Here is a 14,704-nt window from a genome sequence, read left to right as displayed (position 1 = left end):
TTTTTAATGAATAATAATTATTTTTAATGAATAATTATTTTTAATAATAAAGGATTTCATGATTATTGATTTAACAAAATTAGTGTTCACTACTTGTCGTATTCATGTCGAAGCTCACGAAGAGATTCAATCTGAATGAGAACGTTTGAGCTTTTACACTAATTGCTGCATTTAGGTCAACAACCAAAAATCTCACTTTTCGCAGAAAAAGAACAAACTATAAAAAAAGTACTTCAATATTTACACAATGTACAAATCTGTAAAAGGTGATAGCAGGCTTAGAATGCATATATTTTATATTGCTTAAACGAGAATAGAAACTAATTACACGAATTAAAACTATGGTAATAAATTATCAAACTTAGAATATCGCGTAAGAGACGTAACAAAAGCCCACTCCTTCCACGCCTAACGCGAATCCTACCGGATATACTTCAAATACTCAAGAGCGTCGTCACGTTATTGTTACTTAAATCCACGGATTAAAACAGATCAATTAAAATAAAGCAAGCGTTTAAAGCTTTACACTTTTGAAAAAACAAAATGTCTTTTTCAAAAAAAGAAAATTTTAAAATGGTAGGAGCTTTACAAGCATGTTTCACCAAAGAAGTGTTTTACAAAACAATTTTATGCCACTCAGCTATTTGCCGCTGCGGAGAAATAAGCATTTCATTAAAATGTTGGATTTCGTGGGGGGTTACTTGTCTTAGCAAACAATGGTTTGCTAAAATAACACTCCCCACTTTTTCGTGTTTAATTTTTGATTCCTGACGTATGACGTCAAACACTATAACGAGGTTACGAATTACATTCTCGTCAACGGGAAATATTAGCCTCTCGTTAAAAACGGGGCAAGTGTTTTTCTTGATAATATGAGTTCGGCGTTTATCCAATATAGTGCCATTCTGCAATAAGCTGATTTTCACAAAATGATCTAAAAAAACATTTTTAGTTAAAAATTCAATAAATTAAGAAAAAAAAAAAAAAAAATGAAATAAAGTAATCGTTCGGAAAAAGTCGGCAATCATTTTCCGAACATCATTTAGATCAATTTGCATTGGAATTTTACTTTAGAAAAAAAAAGTATGTAACTATATAAATTTAAAAAGCACATAAAATTAAAATAAATTCAAAATACATTTATATAATTTGAAATATATTTTGATATACTTTGAAAATTTGTCTTATGAAACAATAAAAAAACCCATTTATTGTGTAAATAAACAAAACTCAAACACACAGACCTGACAATTTTCCCTCGGTGTCTGGTAATCCAGTTGCTTTGAGTATCACAATACATACATGATTACCGTTGGGTTGGTAACAGAGCGAAATAAGCAAGTTTCCCATATCATTAACCTTGAAGAATAAGAAGTAGTATTGAGACAAAACTTGTCTATTTTAGCTCCTCCTCTCCGCACCCACCCCACCCCTTTCTTTACCTCTCTCTTTTTTTTATATACGTATTCTCTCTCTTTCTATATATATATATATATATATATATATATATAACTTTTTGTCTGAGTTGTTACCTTGGAAAAAGCGGTTTTAAATTCCAATATTAAGTGTGACTATAAATTATATCACAGTAATTTTTCTAATAGGTTTTTTTTTCATTATGATGCTTATTGGTTCGAAAATAAAATGTGTTCAAATGTGCTTATTGGTTCGAAAATAATAAACTTAAAAAAACGAAAAATTCTCTAGATTGCATCAGATAAGATATATTGTAAAAAGTGGACAGAAATACTATGATTTGTTAAAAACGTTTCGCTGCAGAATATGAGGCTATGTTTAAAATTCCTCCACAATATACTGTTAAAATTATTTCAAAAAAGTTTAAAAAGATTTATAAAGAAATATTAGGAATCAAGAACTGTAATGGAATTTAGAACTATATCCTTATACTGTGAAATGTAATAGCTAATATACTAAATAACGGTAAAAAGATACTAGGAAGACCGTTATTCACTTTTGTTCGTTTTTTTGTCAAAAAGTTCGTGCGAGACAGAAAATACAAGGATACAGCCACGCACCTTTAAAAACAGTTGTACTTAAGTTTGGTAAAGAAATAAGACAATTAAGACTTACAGCTTGTGTTTTTTTTATACTCAAGTACTTAGAAATTCTTTCTCCGTCAAGTGGCTCCTCGTCAAGTAAAACGACACACTCTGCTACAAATTCACTACGCGAAAACCGGTCATAATCCAAAATTACAAACTTTAAAGCCATCTGGTATAGTTTTTCGAGAGAATACCCAGTAAAAGTGCATTCTGTATCACGTGGAAAACTTAACACTTCAACGCGAGAGTTATGCTTGTTACTATCTTGCGAGGCGTAAGTGTGGTCAGTTTGTGGGTATAAATATATTTTAACAAAAGGTACCGATATACCAGTTTCTCTTGATAAAGGTAAATCGTCAAACTCGTGTAACTAAAAAATATAAGAAAATAAACATTTCATAAACAGTTTGAGCGCAAACTTCAGGATGATGGATGGTTTGGCAGAGAGACTAGTGTAAAAAATGCATTTTTTACATGCAAATTACGGCCAGTTAAGGTACCTTCACTTGCAGCTCATTTTCACCTCTTCGATTGTAATACATTGCAAACTTCACTTTACCATGAGCTCCATTCCAAGCTTTTTTTTGTATTAATTCAGGCGACGCCCCCATCATTGATAAGGAACTAAGCCACATCTTATCACCATCTTCGTTAAAAAAAACTGCTTCTTTAACTGTTGGGACAGACATCGAACGAGAAAAATTGTACTGAATTTCTCCGCTACGTCGCTCAATATTTGATGAAGCCTTTTGATTGAGTAAATTAGTATTGGATACACCTGGAGTTAGCTTGTTAAATGATGAGCGAAAAGCGTTTTTAGATAATCTTGAGCCTAAGACTTTTTCATGTATTTTTGATGATGCTTGGTTAAAAGGTACCGAAGCTGCAAACACTTGTTGAGGTATAGAGATTTTACGTAAGTGTTCAGCAAGTAGTTTTTCACCCTCGTCATCTGATACGCGTTGAAGCATTTCAACTTTTGTACTGTCCAAATGATTATGGGAAGGCAATACAAGCTCTCGTTTTGGAGCCGCGACATTCTTCTTTCTGCGTTTTTTACGTAAGTATAGAACCGTAATGAGCACAAGTAGAACAACAACTGTACAACTTAATATAGTGGTAACTATGATTGAAGTCAAAAAGGTTCTATCATGCTGGATTTCTTTGAGTGAATGCCCTTTGCTAGCTGACATACTTATTTAAGTATGCACATCATTGCTACCATACTCATACTTATAACTAATACCTGAAAGCAAAAAGAATAAACAGGAGGTTTCGGATATCAGTGACAGCACCTATATTAACCCCAAAGAAATGATGTAAACCTAATGCTCAAACCCATGTGATTGCGAAAGCGAATGTTGCCTGTATGTTGGTTTTCAAAATGAAAAAACATCAAAAAAATCAAATAAATCTTACCACCAAAATTACGTGTAAATCGATTTTTTATAGTTACTTCATTCCAATAACAAAAATCAAATGTGAAAAAATCGCCAAACTAACGAACGGAAAAACAAAACAAGAATTTTGTAATACAACACATGGATTTGACCGTTAAACTTTAAAAAAAAGACAACAAAAGACAACCATGAAGCAGGAATTTGTTTTACGTAATAAAAAATTTTCACTAAAATTGCAGTTTGCCTACGTGATTAATGACAAGCAATAGAACGATTACAAATATCGCGCTCAGATAAAACGAACAGGCAAAGGTCATGGCTTCGCGAAACAGGAGACAAAAATATAAATATTGCAGCATAAGATGAATTCTTTAAAGGATTTATATATTTTTTCATCTTTAAAACCAATATAACAAAAAATGTACTCATCATATTTATCTTGAAACACAGTAATATAAAACGATTATCATTAAAAAGTTTATAATTCAAATCTTTGCCGTCAACTCTGGAACAACCTAAGAAATTAAAAACAATACATTATCATAATTTCACAAAAAGAAACGTTGATATCAATATTGTAAATTCGCATTCTCTTTGATATCAACACTCTAAATTCGCATTTTCTCGACTACAGACGTTAACTAAAAAAGCTAAATCATTTCTCAAACCTTAAATAAGTCGGCCACCAATCCATAATCAGAAACTAAAATAAATAAACATTAAATTATTACTCTTTAATTAGTCTTAAAAAGATTTATTTGAGCATCCAGTCAATAACATTTAATGTCACATGATGTGGATATTTAATGTCACATGATATCTTTTAACATGATAACATAAACATTTTTTTTCAGTATGAAGTTTGAATTCAGGAAAAAAGTTATTTCAGATGTCAATCGTTTCCAGTAATCAAAACAAATAACCGACACCCCGCTTAGCATTATCAAAATTCCTGCAATAGTTGCTATTCTCGTTCATACCTTGAAATATAGGCGCGTCGGGATCTTTGTTAATTGCGACGATGGTCTAAAAAGATTATGGCAATAAAAAACAGAATAGCATTTTCATAAATGTATATTCAATCTTACATAAATGCTCTTTTTAAATAATTTTTTTATTCAAAACGCAATATTTTTAGCGTTAAAATTTAACTAAATCAAATAACATCTCCGCAAGTAACGTAAATTGGCAAAACTCAACTTTTGTAGAAAATACCTCAAGGAAGTTCTTTTTCGTTTGACGAAACCTAATTGGAGACTGATGTTTAAAAGAAAAGATTTTTTTTTGTTTAAAGAAGTTATTTCGATAAAAATCTACCTTGCTGTCTTTCATACCGGCCAAGTGCTGTATAGCTCCCGATATCGCAACAGCAATATAGAGTTCGGGTGCAACCATTTTCCCTGTCTGCCCAACTTGCAAATCATTTGGCACGTAACCAGCATCAACAGCTGCGCGTGAAGCACCAACTAGATCAGTGTTATCGTATGTGTTACATACAACAGTTTTATTAGTGTCGTTATATTTTTATAACCATCGTCAACTTAAAGAATATTAAGGAAATATAACATACCGGCTGCATTGAGTTTATCAGCTAACTTGTATAATAACTCAAAATTTTCTCCACTCTTCATACCCCGACCTGAAGGAGTTTAAAAAAGTATTGCAAGAAAAATACGCATAGTACATTATATGCATATATACGCATGTACTATGCGCATACCCAACTAATACAAGATTGCGATAAACGTTTTATGTAAGCTTTCTAAGAACATTTGACAAATCAGTAAAATTTATCTGCTCATCTTCCTACCGTACTCGTACCTTCCTCAGAAAGCGGAATATCAGCGTTCGCTCTGAAAATTATGACAAAATAAAGTTCGTGAAAATAACTTCATTCGTAATAAAAATACCTCCCGACACAACAATCTTCGCACTGGTGAGTTCGGGTCTTTCACTCACACTTAATTCAGAACTTTCCCATATGACACCATCAGATGATCCACTTGTTGCAGATACTAAACGAGAAAAACATTGGAAAACAGCTTCTAAAACTAAGTTACTTAAAACACATTTAAAACCAGCGAATGAAAACCAGCCGGAGCAAATTAATGCGTTTAATTCATTTCATACAGAACGAGTTCTAGACACTAATGTAACCGAAGAAAACAACAACCAATTAACCAACTAGTAACTGGACAAATATTTTACACACACTGATAATTCGGCACTTTAACTCTTTATTTCTTTCATACATTTAAAAACTTTAATAATGTAAGCATCGTTATATTTAACGTATAGCGGTATTTATGAGCCTCCTCACACCAGACAAATAGTAGGGGGAAAATAGCATTATAGCAGCGTTATAGGTTTTATGAACTGCATTTAAGCAAAGTATTAATATCAAATACAAGCCAATAACCTTCATTTCATGATAATACCTTCCTACGGCATTTCTTAAATTTGCTAATACCTTTTTGTAATTAAAACCTGAGATTATTTCATAAACCTTTCAGTTTGTTAATTTTAAAAGAAACTTTTTTTGAATCTTTAATCCATTTTCAAAATGTATTAACTATTTGGCCTGGTTTCTCTTTCTAATCAAAAACAAACAAAAGTTTTAACAAGATTAAATCAGACTGGATGTAGCACAATGCATAGACAGTAAAAAAAAATTCCCTAACTAAAAACTAAACAATATGTAGTATATACATAAGTATATACTACATATAAATTATGCATAAGCATACTTATACATAATTTATAATTAAGTAGAACTTTACAACAAAGTAACATAGTACCAAAAATAAGCAACCTAGATTTTTCTAGAAGAGCAAAAGAAAAAATTTAAAAAATCAAACAAAACCAATTAAATTAATCAGTCGGAAAATTAAAAAATTATTTGTTTGTTATACAAATTAAACAACAAAAGAAAAACGAACTTTCTTCAATATTAGCAATAGCAGAACCTTCTGTAGCAAGATCAAAAGATGTAGCACGCACTGAAACCACTTTTACAGGGTCCAATGATTTCACAGTGGTAACTGCATTGCCTGAAGAAAAAATAATTATTACAACAATTATTTAGTTTTTAAAAATGCTCCAAAAATGTTCAAAACTCATGTTTAGAAAAGTTCAAATGTTGTTTATTTTTGTATTAAAATCAAGTGAAAATCACACCTGCATAAATAGTTCTAACAAACGTGTTCTCATTCTTTACTTCAATTATATCTGAAATTGGAGCAACATCCAGTTTGCCAGCTATTCGTGGAAGTAAATTCTTAAACAAATAAAAGACAATCAAACAAAAAAAAAAGTTTTTGTTAACTGTTTAGATGCTGCTTAAATAAGAAAATTTCTTGAAACGTAGAAGCAATACTTTTTGAAAAAATCATATCAAACAATATTGAAAGAAATATCTATACTAAGTATAATGTTGTAACAACAAAGGTTAAATTTGAAGTTTAGGTAAATATTTAAAATAGATTTCCTATGGCACATTAAATCAAAACAAGTACAATCTTAAAAAACTCTTAAAACAAAAATATTTTTCTTCAAACAATATTTATACAAGATTTTTACAGACAATTCAAAGCATCTTAAATAGAAATATTATTTAAATCTTAACACATTGTGCTGATCATTTAGAAAAGAATAACAATATTTAATCATAAAAAACTGTTCAAGAACTTTATTATAATTAGGTGCAGACTTTAATTAGCATTCTTTGCAGCCTCAATGAGTCTTTAGTTTTTTTGTGCAACAAATATAACATTTTCAACCAGAAAAAAATATTCAAAAAAAAAAAAAAAAAAATTCAATAATCACTTTCATGAAAAATGGAAGTTGCCTAAAATAAATTTACTGTAACATGCAAAATACTTATTTGATTGATTCAGATTGGTTTTAACCATTAAAAATTTTCTTATTATAGTTGAATTAAGTGTTCTTTATTTGTAATTCTCTCTTTTTATCCTCTCTAAAATATTTTAAAAAATAACCAAAATTTAGTTAAAATGAAATTGTAACTTTGCCGCTATATGGATTTTTTTCATTTTATTTATCAAATTTACCTTTGCAAAAGATGTAGCTGTTGCAAGAATGTGAGTGTATTTCATCTTATGCTGCAAATCAACAATTAATGGTGTCAAAGTCTCTATGAAGAAAAACTTGCATTTATTTTCAATCATTTTTACAGATGATTTATAGTATAAATTGAAAAACAACTAGCTCCTAATTTTCAACACTTGTGTAGCATTAAACAACTTTGCTAATTTTTTTTGCCCGTGATTATTACTCAATTTAATCAAACATTTTTTTCTAGACTTTTTCTGCACTGCACTGCAGTGCACAGACAGAAAGCATTTATCAAAAGTTTCATTTATCAAAATTTTTTAATTTTGATAAATGAAACTTTTCATAAATGCTTTCAAAATCAAAAAAAGAGAACAGAAAAAGTTTTCTCCAAGTACATTTTTCTCTACATATACAATTTCTTTTTTAAATTTGAACTTGCATTATATTTGCTTCAAATTTTTATTATATATCTTTATTTCTTTCTAAAATTTATATATATATATATATATATATATATATATATATATATATATATATATATATATATATATATATATATATATATATATATATATATATATATATACAATCTTTGTGTTATATCTCATATCATCATTCTGTTCCCATAAAAACTGTATGGCAACATATTCCTAATTTTTGATTTTCTCACTGCATACAGTTTACAAGGGATAAAAAGTGAAAATTAGGGTACCTGGAAGAAATCCTTTGTAGCTATCATTTTGTGCAAAAAGTACATTCTTCACTCCATTAATCTTACTGACAGCATTTGCTACCTAAATAAATTTTCAGTATATATACATATATATATATATATATATATATATATATATATATATATATATATATATATATATATATATATATATATATATATATATATATATACACATACAAACATTTATTTATCAACATATATGTATATATATATATACATATATGTTGATAAATAAATGTATGTGTATACATAAAAAAGTACACATATCAATGTGTGGGTTTGCCCTTTTTAGGTCTTGATAAACATGCTTCATGTGCATATTTTATATACCAATTTATAATCAACACTTAAAGCCATTTAGAATGGATCAAAAACATTTCTTAAGAATGTAAGATGAGGAAAATATTTATCTTTGGAAAATACATCTCAACTTATAGATTGGTTGTTAAACATATAGCTACTCTTTTCAATTTATCATGCTAACTTAAAAAAAAAAATTCAACTTATACACCAGTATATACTATATATTAAAAAACAGAATTTTAGCCTAAAAACATTTTTGACGGAATTAAGAGCAATGATAGATTAATTTTTCATCATTGCTGACAAAAAAAGCTATTGTCTGAGTGTTTTCAATAAATGTGTTTATTTATGGGAGATCTGTTTTTATGTAGGAACTTTGTTTGTTAATAATTTTAAACTTTTACTTAAAGTCTTTACTGAAGCTTAATCAACTCTTTTAACAGCTGCAGCACAAATTTTCAATTGACAATCAAACTTATGATACTGCAGCAAAAGTTACAGATGTTTAAACATAAACTTGATAAGTGCTAGTAGGTTATAGTTAACTAGAATGATCACAGATCATTCACGGATTAGACAGTTTTGGATATTTATGTTGCAAATTTTACAAAACATTACTTTATTCCCATGTGCTTTTCAAACCTCATGTAAAGAAAGTTTCAACTACAATAGTTTAACACCTTTCTTTCAAGGTTTAGTTAAGTAATAATTTCAGAACTCTTAGCGGATTAAAGTATTACATCTGCCAGACTAATACCTTTTCAAAATAAGCTAAATTAAACTCAGTTAAGTTAAACTCAACTTAAAAAGTTAAGTTAGGCTCAGTTAAGTAAACTTTTTAAACAAGAAAAATCTAACATAAAAACTATAACAAATAGTATGTTGCAGGCAATTTTTAAAATTACTTTTACATTAATCAGATTTTAGATCCTTTTTCACAAAGGCTAAAAAGATATAAAGAAGATTTTCATTAAAGCAGTCTTTAAATGCAGAGCATAAATGGAAGTGAGGAAGTTTGTATTTTTCCCAAAAGTTCTTTGGGTGATTTTGTAAATGTTTCCACTAATCAGTTCAAAATATTAACCTAAATCATTCCTTCAATGTACCTTTTTTCAAAGAGTTTTAAATCATGCGTATCCTTGAGACTTACATAGCAATTAGGGTATGAATAGGAGGATGTTGCTGTTTGCATACCTAGAGAATGAAACCTTGAAATATACTGCAAAAAAAAAATTATCTAGCTTATATTATTAATCTTAATGAGATAAAAACTTAATCTTTTAGCTTGAACGAGATTCTATAATTCAGGGACAATATGTATGTTTCAACAACAATTAGACCTTTAATTACAGTCTAACTCATATTTATAAACAACGATTAAAAAGAAAAAAAGATAGTGACTCACTTATTTGTGATCCCATGAGTGTTTGTTGAAAAAATTTACTGTAAATACTGGCAGTTTTTTCAGTTTTTTTTTTAATACATGCACTATGATGGAGTCAAAATTCTCCAAAAACATCTTACTTGTTTACATTTTGTTCCAGCAACCAAACATGTAATATCTCCACCTATAATTTTTGCAGCAGAAATTGAATGAAGAGAAGCAGGTGTTAAAGATTCATTATTGTGCTCAATTACTATTAACGTGCTAGCATACCGCTCTGCCAAGCAACGCGAAAGTGAATTCTAAAAAAAAAATTAATTTTTATTTTTACAATAAAAAATGTTTACCTATATTTCTATGTATAGATTATTTATATGTTCACAAATTTTACATTTTAAATGAGTTATACATAGATTTAAAATGTATAAACACGTATACATACATACATGCATACATACATACATACATACATACATACATACATACATACATACATACATACATACATACATACATACATACATACATACATACATACATACATACATATTACACATTTTATTTTTATTAAAATTTTGTATTAAATTAGTATTACTTACTGATAACTTTAAAGTGCTTTGAAGCATAGTGCAGAACTTAGAGCTTGTTACTAAACACAAAACTTAAGCATAAAACTACTTTAAATATTAAAATGCATTTTTTAAGCACATAGCCTCTTCAAATGATGTAATTATACATACATACATACATACATACATACATACATACATACATACATACATACATACATACATACATACATACATACATACATACATACATACATACATACAATACATAAAATTTATACATGCATGCATACATACATACATACACACATACATACATACATACATACATACATACATACATACATACATACATACATACATACATACATACATACATACATACATACATACATACATACATACATTACATACATTACATACATTACATACATTACATACATTACATACATTACATACATTACATACATTACATACATTACATATATATATACATATGCTTAAATGTAATTTAGTATTATCGCATTACATAAATACAAATTGGAAAAGAAAGCTTCTAAGCATATAACATGCTTAATATCAAGTTATATATTTTAGGCTAATCCATCAAAATTTGCTTTGTTTCACTTCTTTTAACTTAAAACTAATTTTTGGCGCTACTCCACTTTCTCCCCCCCCTAATTTTATGATTGATTCTGATAGAGAATTTTATGCTGATTAAGAATCGTATAAAAACATGGGTCTCAAAATCAACGGAAAGTGCTCTAATCTGATGTCGAAAGTACAAAAATATACCACAAATCGCTAATATTCGCCATCTTGAAAAGTGATTTTTTTTTGTTTAAAAGTTATCCTTTCAAAGTATCAACAGCCTGGTTTTTATTTTTTATATAAAAGATTTCGAATAAAAGAACAAAGAACCGGTGCGTTAAGTTTCATAATCAGGTGTATTGACCGCATTTTTTTTCTCTTACCAGGTAATGAAATTCAATGGCATTTACTCTTATCGCGTCAATTTGCTTCAACTGGATTCTTAGTTTGTTAGCTTGAGTGTCTTTTAAAACTTTTGTCAAATAAGTTGAAAAATTCTTTCATTGATTATATTTTACAATTCACTTTAAAACAAGATAAAAATTTTTTAATTATAAAAATAATTCTTTAAAACTATTGACTTTCTTTTAAAACTTCAAGTTAACCCCCCGTGAATTCATTTTCATTATGTTTGTCATATAAAAAGGAGTGCTTCAGAATAGTTTTTCTGCTTCTTCATTTATCTACATATCATGGCTCTTCGAAGACCAACAATAGACGTTTTTGACTCACTTTCTTTGACAGAAATAGGAGCAAAATTCAAATACGATATCGAAGCTACAATTCACTGGTGCAGAACTTATGGTTTACTCGCTGAAAGCATGAATTGTAGTGTATGTAACGTGCCCTGCACACAGCAAACAAAGAATGGGTCAGTTGATCAAGTTATTTGGAGATGTCCAGTCAAGCGCTGCAAAAGAACCTTTAACATTAGAAAAGGCAGCTTCTTTGAGAAATCTCACCTACAATTGTGGCAAATATTGGGCTTAACTTACGCTTGGAGTAGAAGTGCAGGTAAGAGCCGGGGATTATCAATAAGTGATTTAAGGCAAGAGTTAAATATCGGAAACGACAGCACCATTGTTGATTGGAATCAATTTTGCAGAGACATTTGCGTCTCATATTTCCTCAATAACCCTGATCCAATAGGCGGTCCAGGGTGCATTGTTGAAATAGATGAATCTGTTTTTTGTCGAAGAAAATATCAAGTTGGTAGAATAATCCCGCAGCAGTGGATATTTGGTGGGTATGAACCTGCAACGAAGAAAGGCTTTTTGATTCCTGTCCAGAACCGCGATGCTGCAACATTAATTCCTATCATACATCAATGGATACTTCCTGGCTCTATTGTCTGGAGTGACATGTGGAGAGCATATAATGATTAGCAAGCTCCAGCATATTTACATGGTACCGTTAACCACACCCTCAACTTTGTAGATCCACAGACAGGTGTAACAACAAATCACGTGGAAGCTATGTGGTGTCGAGCAAAAGCAAAATTCAAATCAATGATGGGGCCAACTAATCGCGAAATGGTAGCTGATTATTTATCCGAGTTTATGTGGATGCAGAGATTTTCCGAACACCGGTTTTTTCACTTTTGGGATCAAGTTTTAACAGCATATCTATATTAGCCATTCCAGACGATTTTTTTATAATTCAAATAAACATATACAATGATTCTTACGTCGCGAAAATAAAAATAAAAAACGTCATAAAATATGCGAAGGAATATAGATATATATATACATAATTTCTGTATACAAATCCTTAGAATCTATTCTTCAAAAAAACATAAATAAATACTTGTTATAAAAAGAGAAAAGAAAATAAAAAGAAAATTTCGTGTTTTTTGTCAAACGTCAGATGTTTTTCGTTGAGCCGTGGAATCGCTATCTATATTAAACCAGAAAAAATTCCTTATAGTAAAAACCAGGCTGGCAATGTTTTGCGGTTAAAAACAATATCAACCGTAAAGTTAGTGAATTCAAGATGGCGAATATTAGCGATTTGTGGTATATTTTTGTACTTTCAACATCAGATTAGAGCACTTTCCGTTGATTTTGAGACCCATGTTTTTATACGATTCTTAATCAGCATAAAATTCTCTATCAGAATCAATCATAAAATTAGGGGGGGGAGAAAGTGGAGTAGCGCCCTAATTTTTTTTATGTATATCAGACTTTAAATTTAAAGTTCTTCTGAGATTCTTCACGTAAAGATTTCAATATTATCATTAAAAATTATCTAGCAGTCAGCTATATATATGTAAATCCCATATTTAGTTTCAAGTATTTCCGTAATACTTAACTAGAATTTCGCAATACTCATAAAGTAAAAGAGCTGGCGTACTAAAAAGCGATAGGTATATAAATTCCATTTATCTAAGTTAAAATACCAATTGTATTCGGTATTCTATTAAATATCGACGTTTAAATAATTTAAATACGTTTATTACAGTTTAAAGTGACGTCATGTATTTCCTCCCTGTTTTTGTCTAGACTTAAACACAACTTGGAGGGTAAGGAGTATGATTGAAACAGTTTTATGTATTACTAGAAAGCCTATTTTTTATTTCAATATAAAGGTAGTTCCATCTTCACGTTATATGAATGTACATATAACTTTAATAAATATTGCTGTTTGCTATAATATGTTGATTTGGGAGAACAAGAATGGTTTTAAAAAGGTAAATGAAAGCTGTCATACCTATCGGAATACCATCCGGCTATTAGCACTTCCATAATTAAATACCAATAAATGAAGTTCTGGTAATGGAGCAAAATAACTGATTTGGAATGTTATTGTTAATGCGCTACTAAAAACCAAAAACATGAAATCTAATACTTTAGAGTAATCAAAAATCTAAAAGATTTTGCTCTGCTGCTGCAACCAGTCAAATGTCTCTTTTTTGGCTAAAAAAATGAGCATGTTATGTCCGGAATTTATCATTAACCCGCTATACTATTACTGAAGTGAGGTAAGGAGCTGTACTTTCAACACATGATTTACAACAAGCAACTAACCTCAGTGAGAAGAAAAAAAGGAAATTTTAAAACAACCCTATACTTTAAGCAAAAATAACTTTCATTGATTTCTTACATGGTATTCATATATATTAATTAATATGAGACTCATCGGCATTGATTATGGCTTTAAACCTCTCACAAGGCTCCTTGACATACTTAATGAGACCTATAGGGCAATGATTCTGTTGTGTGGAGATGCACAGACTTTGAATTGGATATAGGGGAACCTGTTGTTCCTTTGACCACGTTGTACCTTTAGTCACTCTGTCATATTGGCCGACTATTATCATTTTGCAAAAAATTGAAGTGCCATTTGAAATATTAGTCCATGACGACTCTTTTTACCTTAAAATATCATGGTTGGGGAAGATTGTGTTGATCCACAAGAAATTATTAGTTTTAGCTCTTAAAAAGTAAATATTTATGTTTATCTTATTTTAATAACAAAACTGTCATAAATAGTTGTTTGGCTAATTTATGATATTACTTACATTAACCAACATCTTTTTTTTATTATGGAAAAGTTTAAATAATTATTTCTAACCCTAAATGGGG

At 29.5% G+C, this 14,704-nt stretch overlaps 3 protein-coding genes across 4 annotated transcripts; 1 reads left to right on the top strand and 2 right to left on the bottom strand.

Annotated features, from left to right (window-relative positions):
• Positions 1-499: 499 nt before the first annotated feature.
• LOC145187266 (synaptotagmin-7-like) lies at positions 500-3,832 on the bottom strand. Of its 2 annotated transcripts, XM_090069779.1 has the most exons (6): positions 3,712-3,832; positions 3,483-3,561; positions 2,564-3,309; positions 2,092-2,433; positions 1,245-1,359; positions 500-934 (listed from the first exon to the last, which is right to left on the bottom strand). In XM_090069779.1, exons 3-6 carry the CDS (start codon positions 3,254-3,256, stop codon positions 615-617), a joined length of 1,470 nt encoding a protein of 489 aa, XP_089925905.1. In that variant the 5' UTR covers positions 3,257-3,309; positions 3,483-3,561; positions 3,712-3,832; the 3' UTR covers positions 500-614. The 2 variants fall into 2 exon arrangements, with proteins under 2 accessions (XP_089925905.1, XP_079919733.2); XM_080063607.2 differs by having other exon boundaries at positions 3,483-3,751.
• A 1-nt stretch (position 3,833) lies between these two features.
• On the bottom strand, positions 3,834-11,372 carry LOC145187267 (electron transfer flavoprotein subunit alpha, mitochondrial-like). Its single transcript, XM_090069786.1, has 12 exons — positions 10,560-11,372; positions 10,101-10,262; positions 8,250-8,331; positions 7,534-7,616; positions 6,641-6,740; positions 6,403-6,513; positions 5,374-5,478; positions 5,034-5,102; positions 4,781-4,929; positions 4,444-4,489; positions 4,132-4,166; positions 3,834-3,978 (listed from the first exon to the last, which is right to left on the bottom strand). The coding sequence occupies exons 1-12, from the start codon at positions 10,584-10,586 to the stop codon at positions 3,949-3,951; spliced, it is 999 nt and encodes a 332-aa protein (XP_089925912.1). The 5' UTR covers positions 10,587-11,372; the 3' UTR covers positions 3,834-3,948.
• A 440-nt stretch (positions 11,373-11,812) lies between these two features.
• On the top strand, positions 11,813-12,505 carry LOC149893206 (uncharacterized). Its single transcript, XM_090093694.1, has one exon. The coding sequence runs from the start codon at positions 11,813-11,815 to the stop codon at positions 12,503-12,505; it is 693 nt and encodes a 230-aa protein (XP_089949820.1).
• The last annotated feature ends 2,199 nt before the right edge of the window (positions 12,506-14,704 follow it).

The sequence above is a fragment of the Hydra viridissima genome, unplaced genomic scaffold, assembly GCF_058129835.1.
Source record: "Hydra viridissima isolate aposymbiotic clone 2 unplaced genomic scaffold, HvirCarnegie_v1 scaffold_1, whole genome shotgun sequence".
NCBI lineage: Eukaryota > Metazoa > Cnidaria > Hydrozoa > Anthoathecata > Hydridae > Hydra > Hydra viridissima.
The sequence above is the reverse complement of the archived record's forward strand: the minus strand, read 5'-3'. Positions and strand labels throughout refer to the sequence as shown.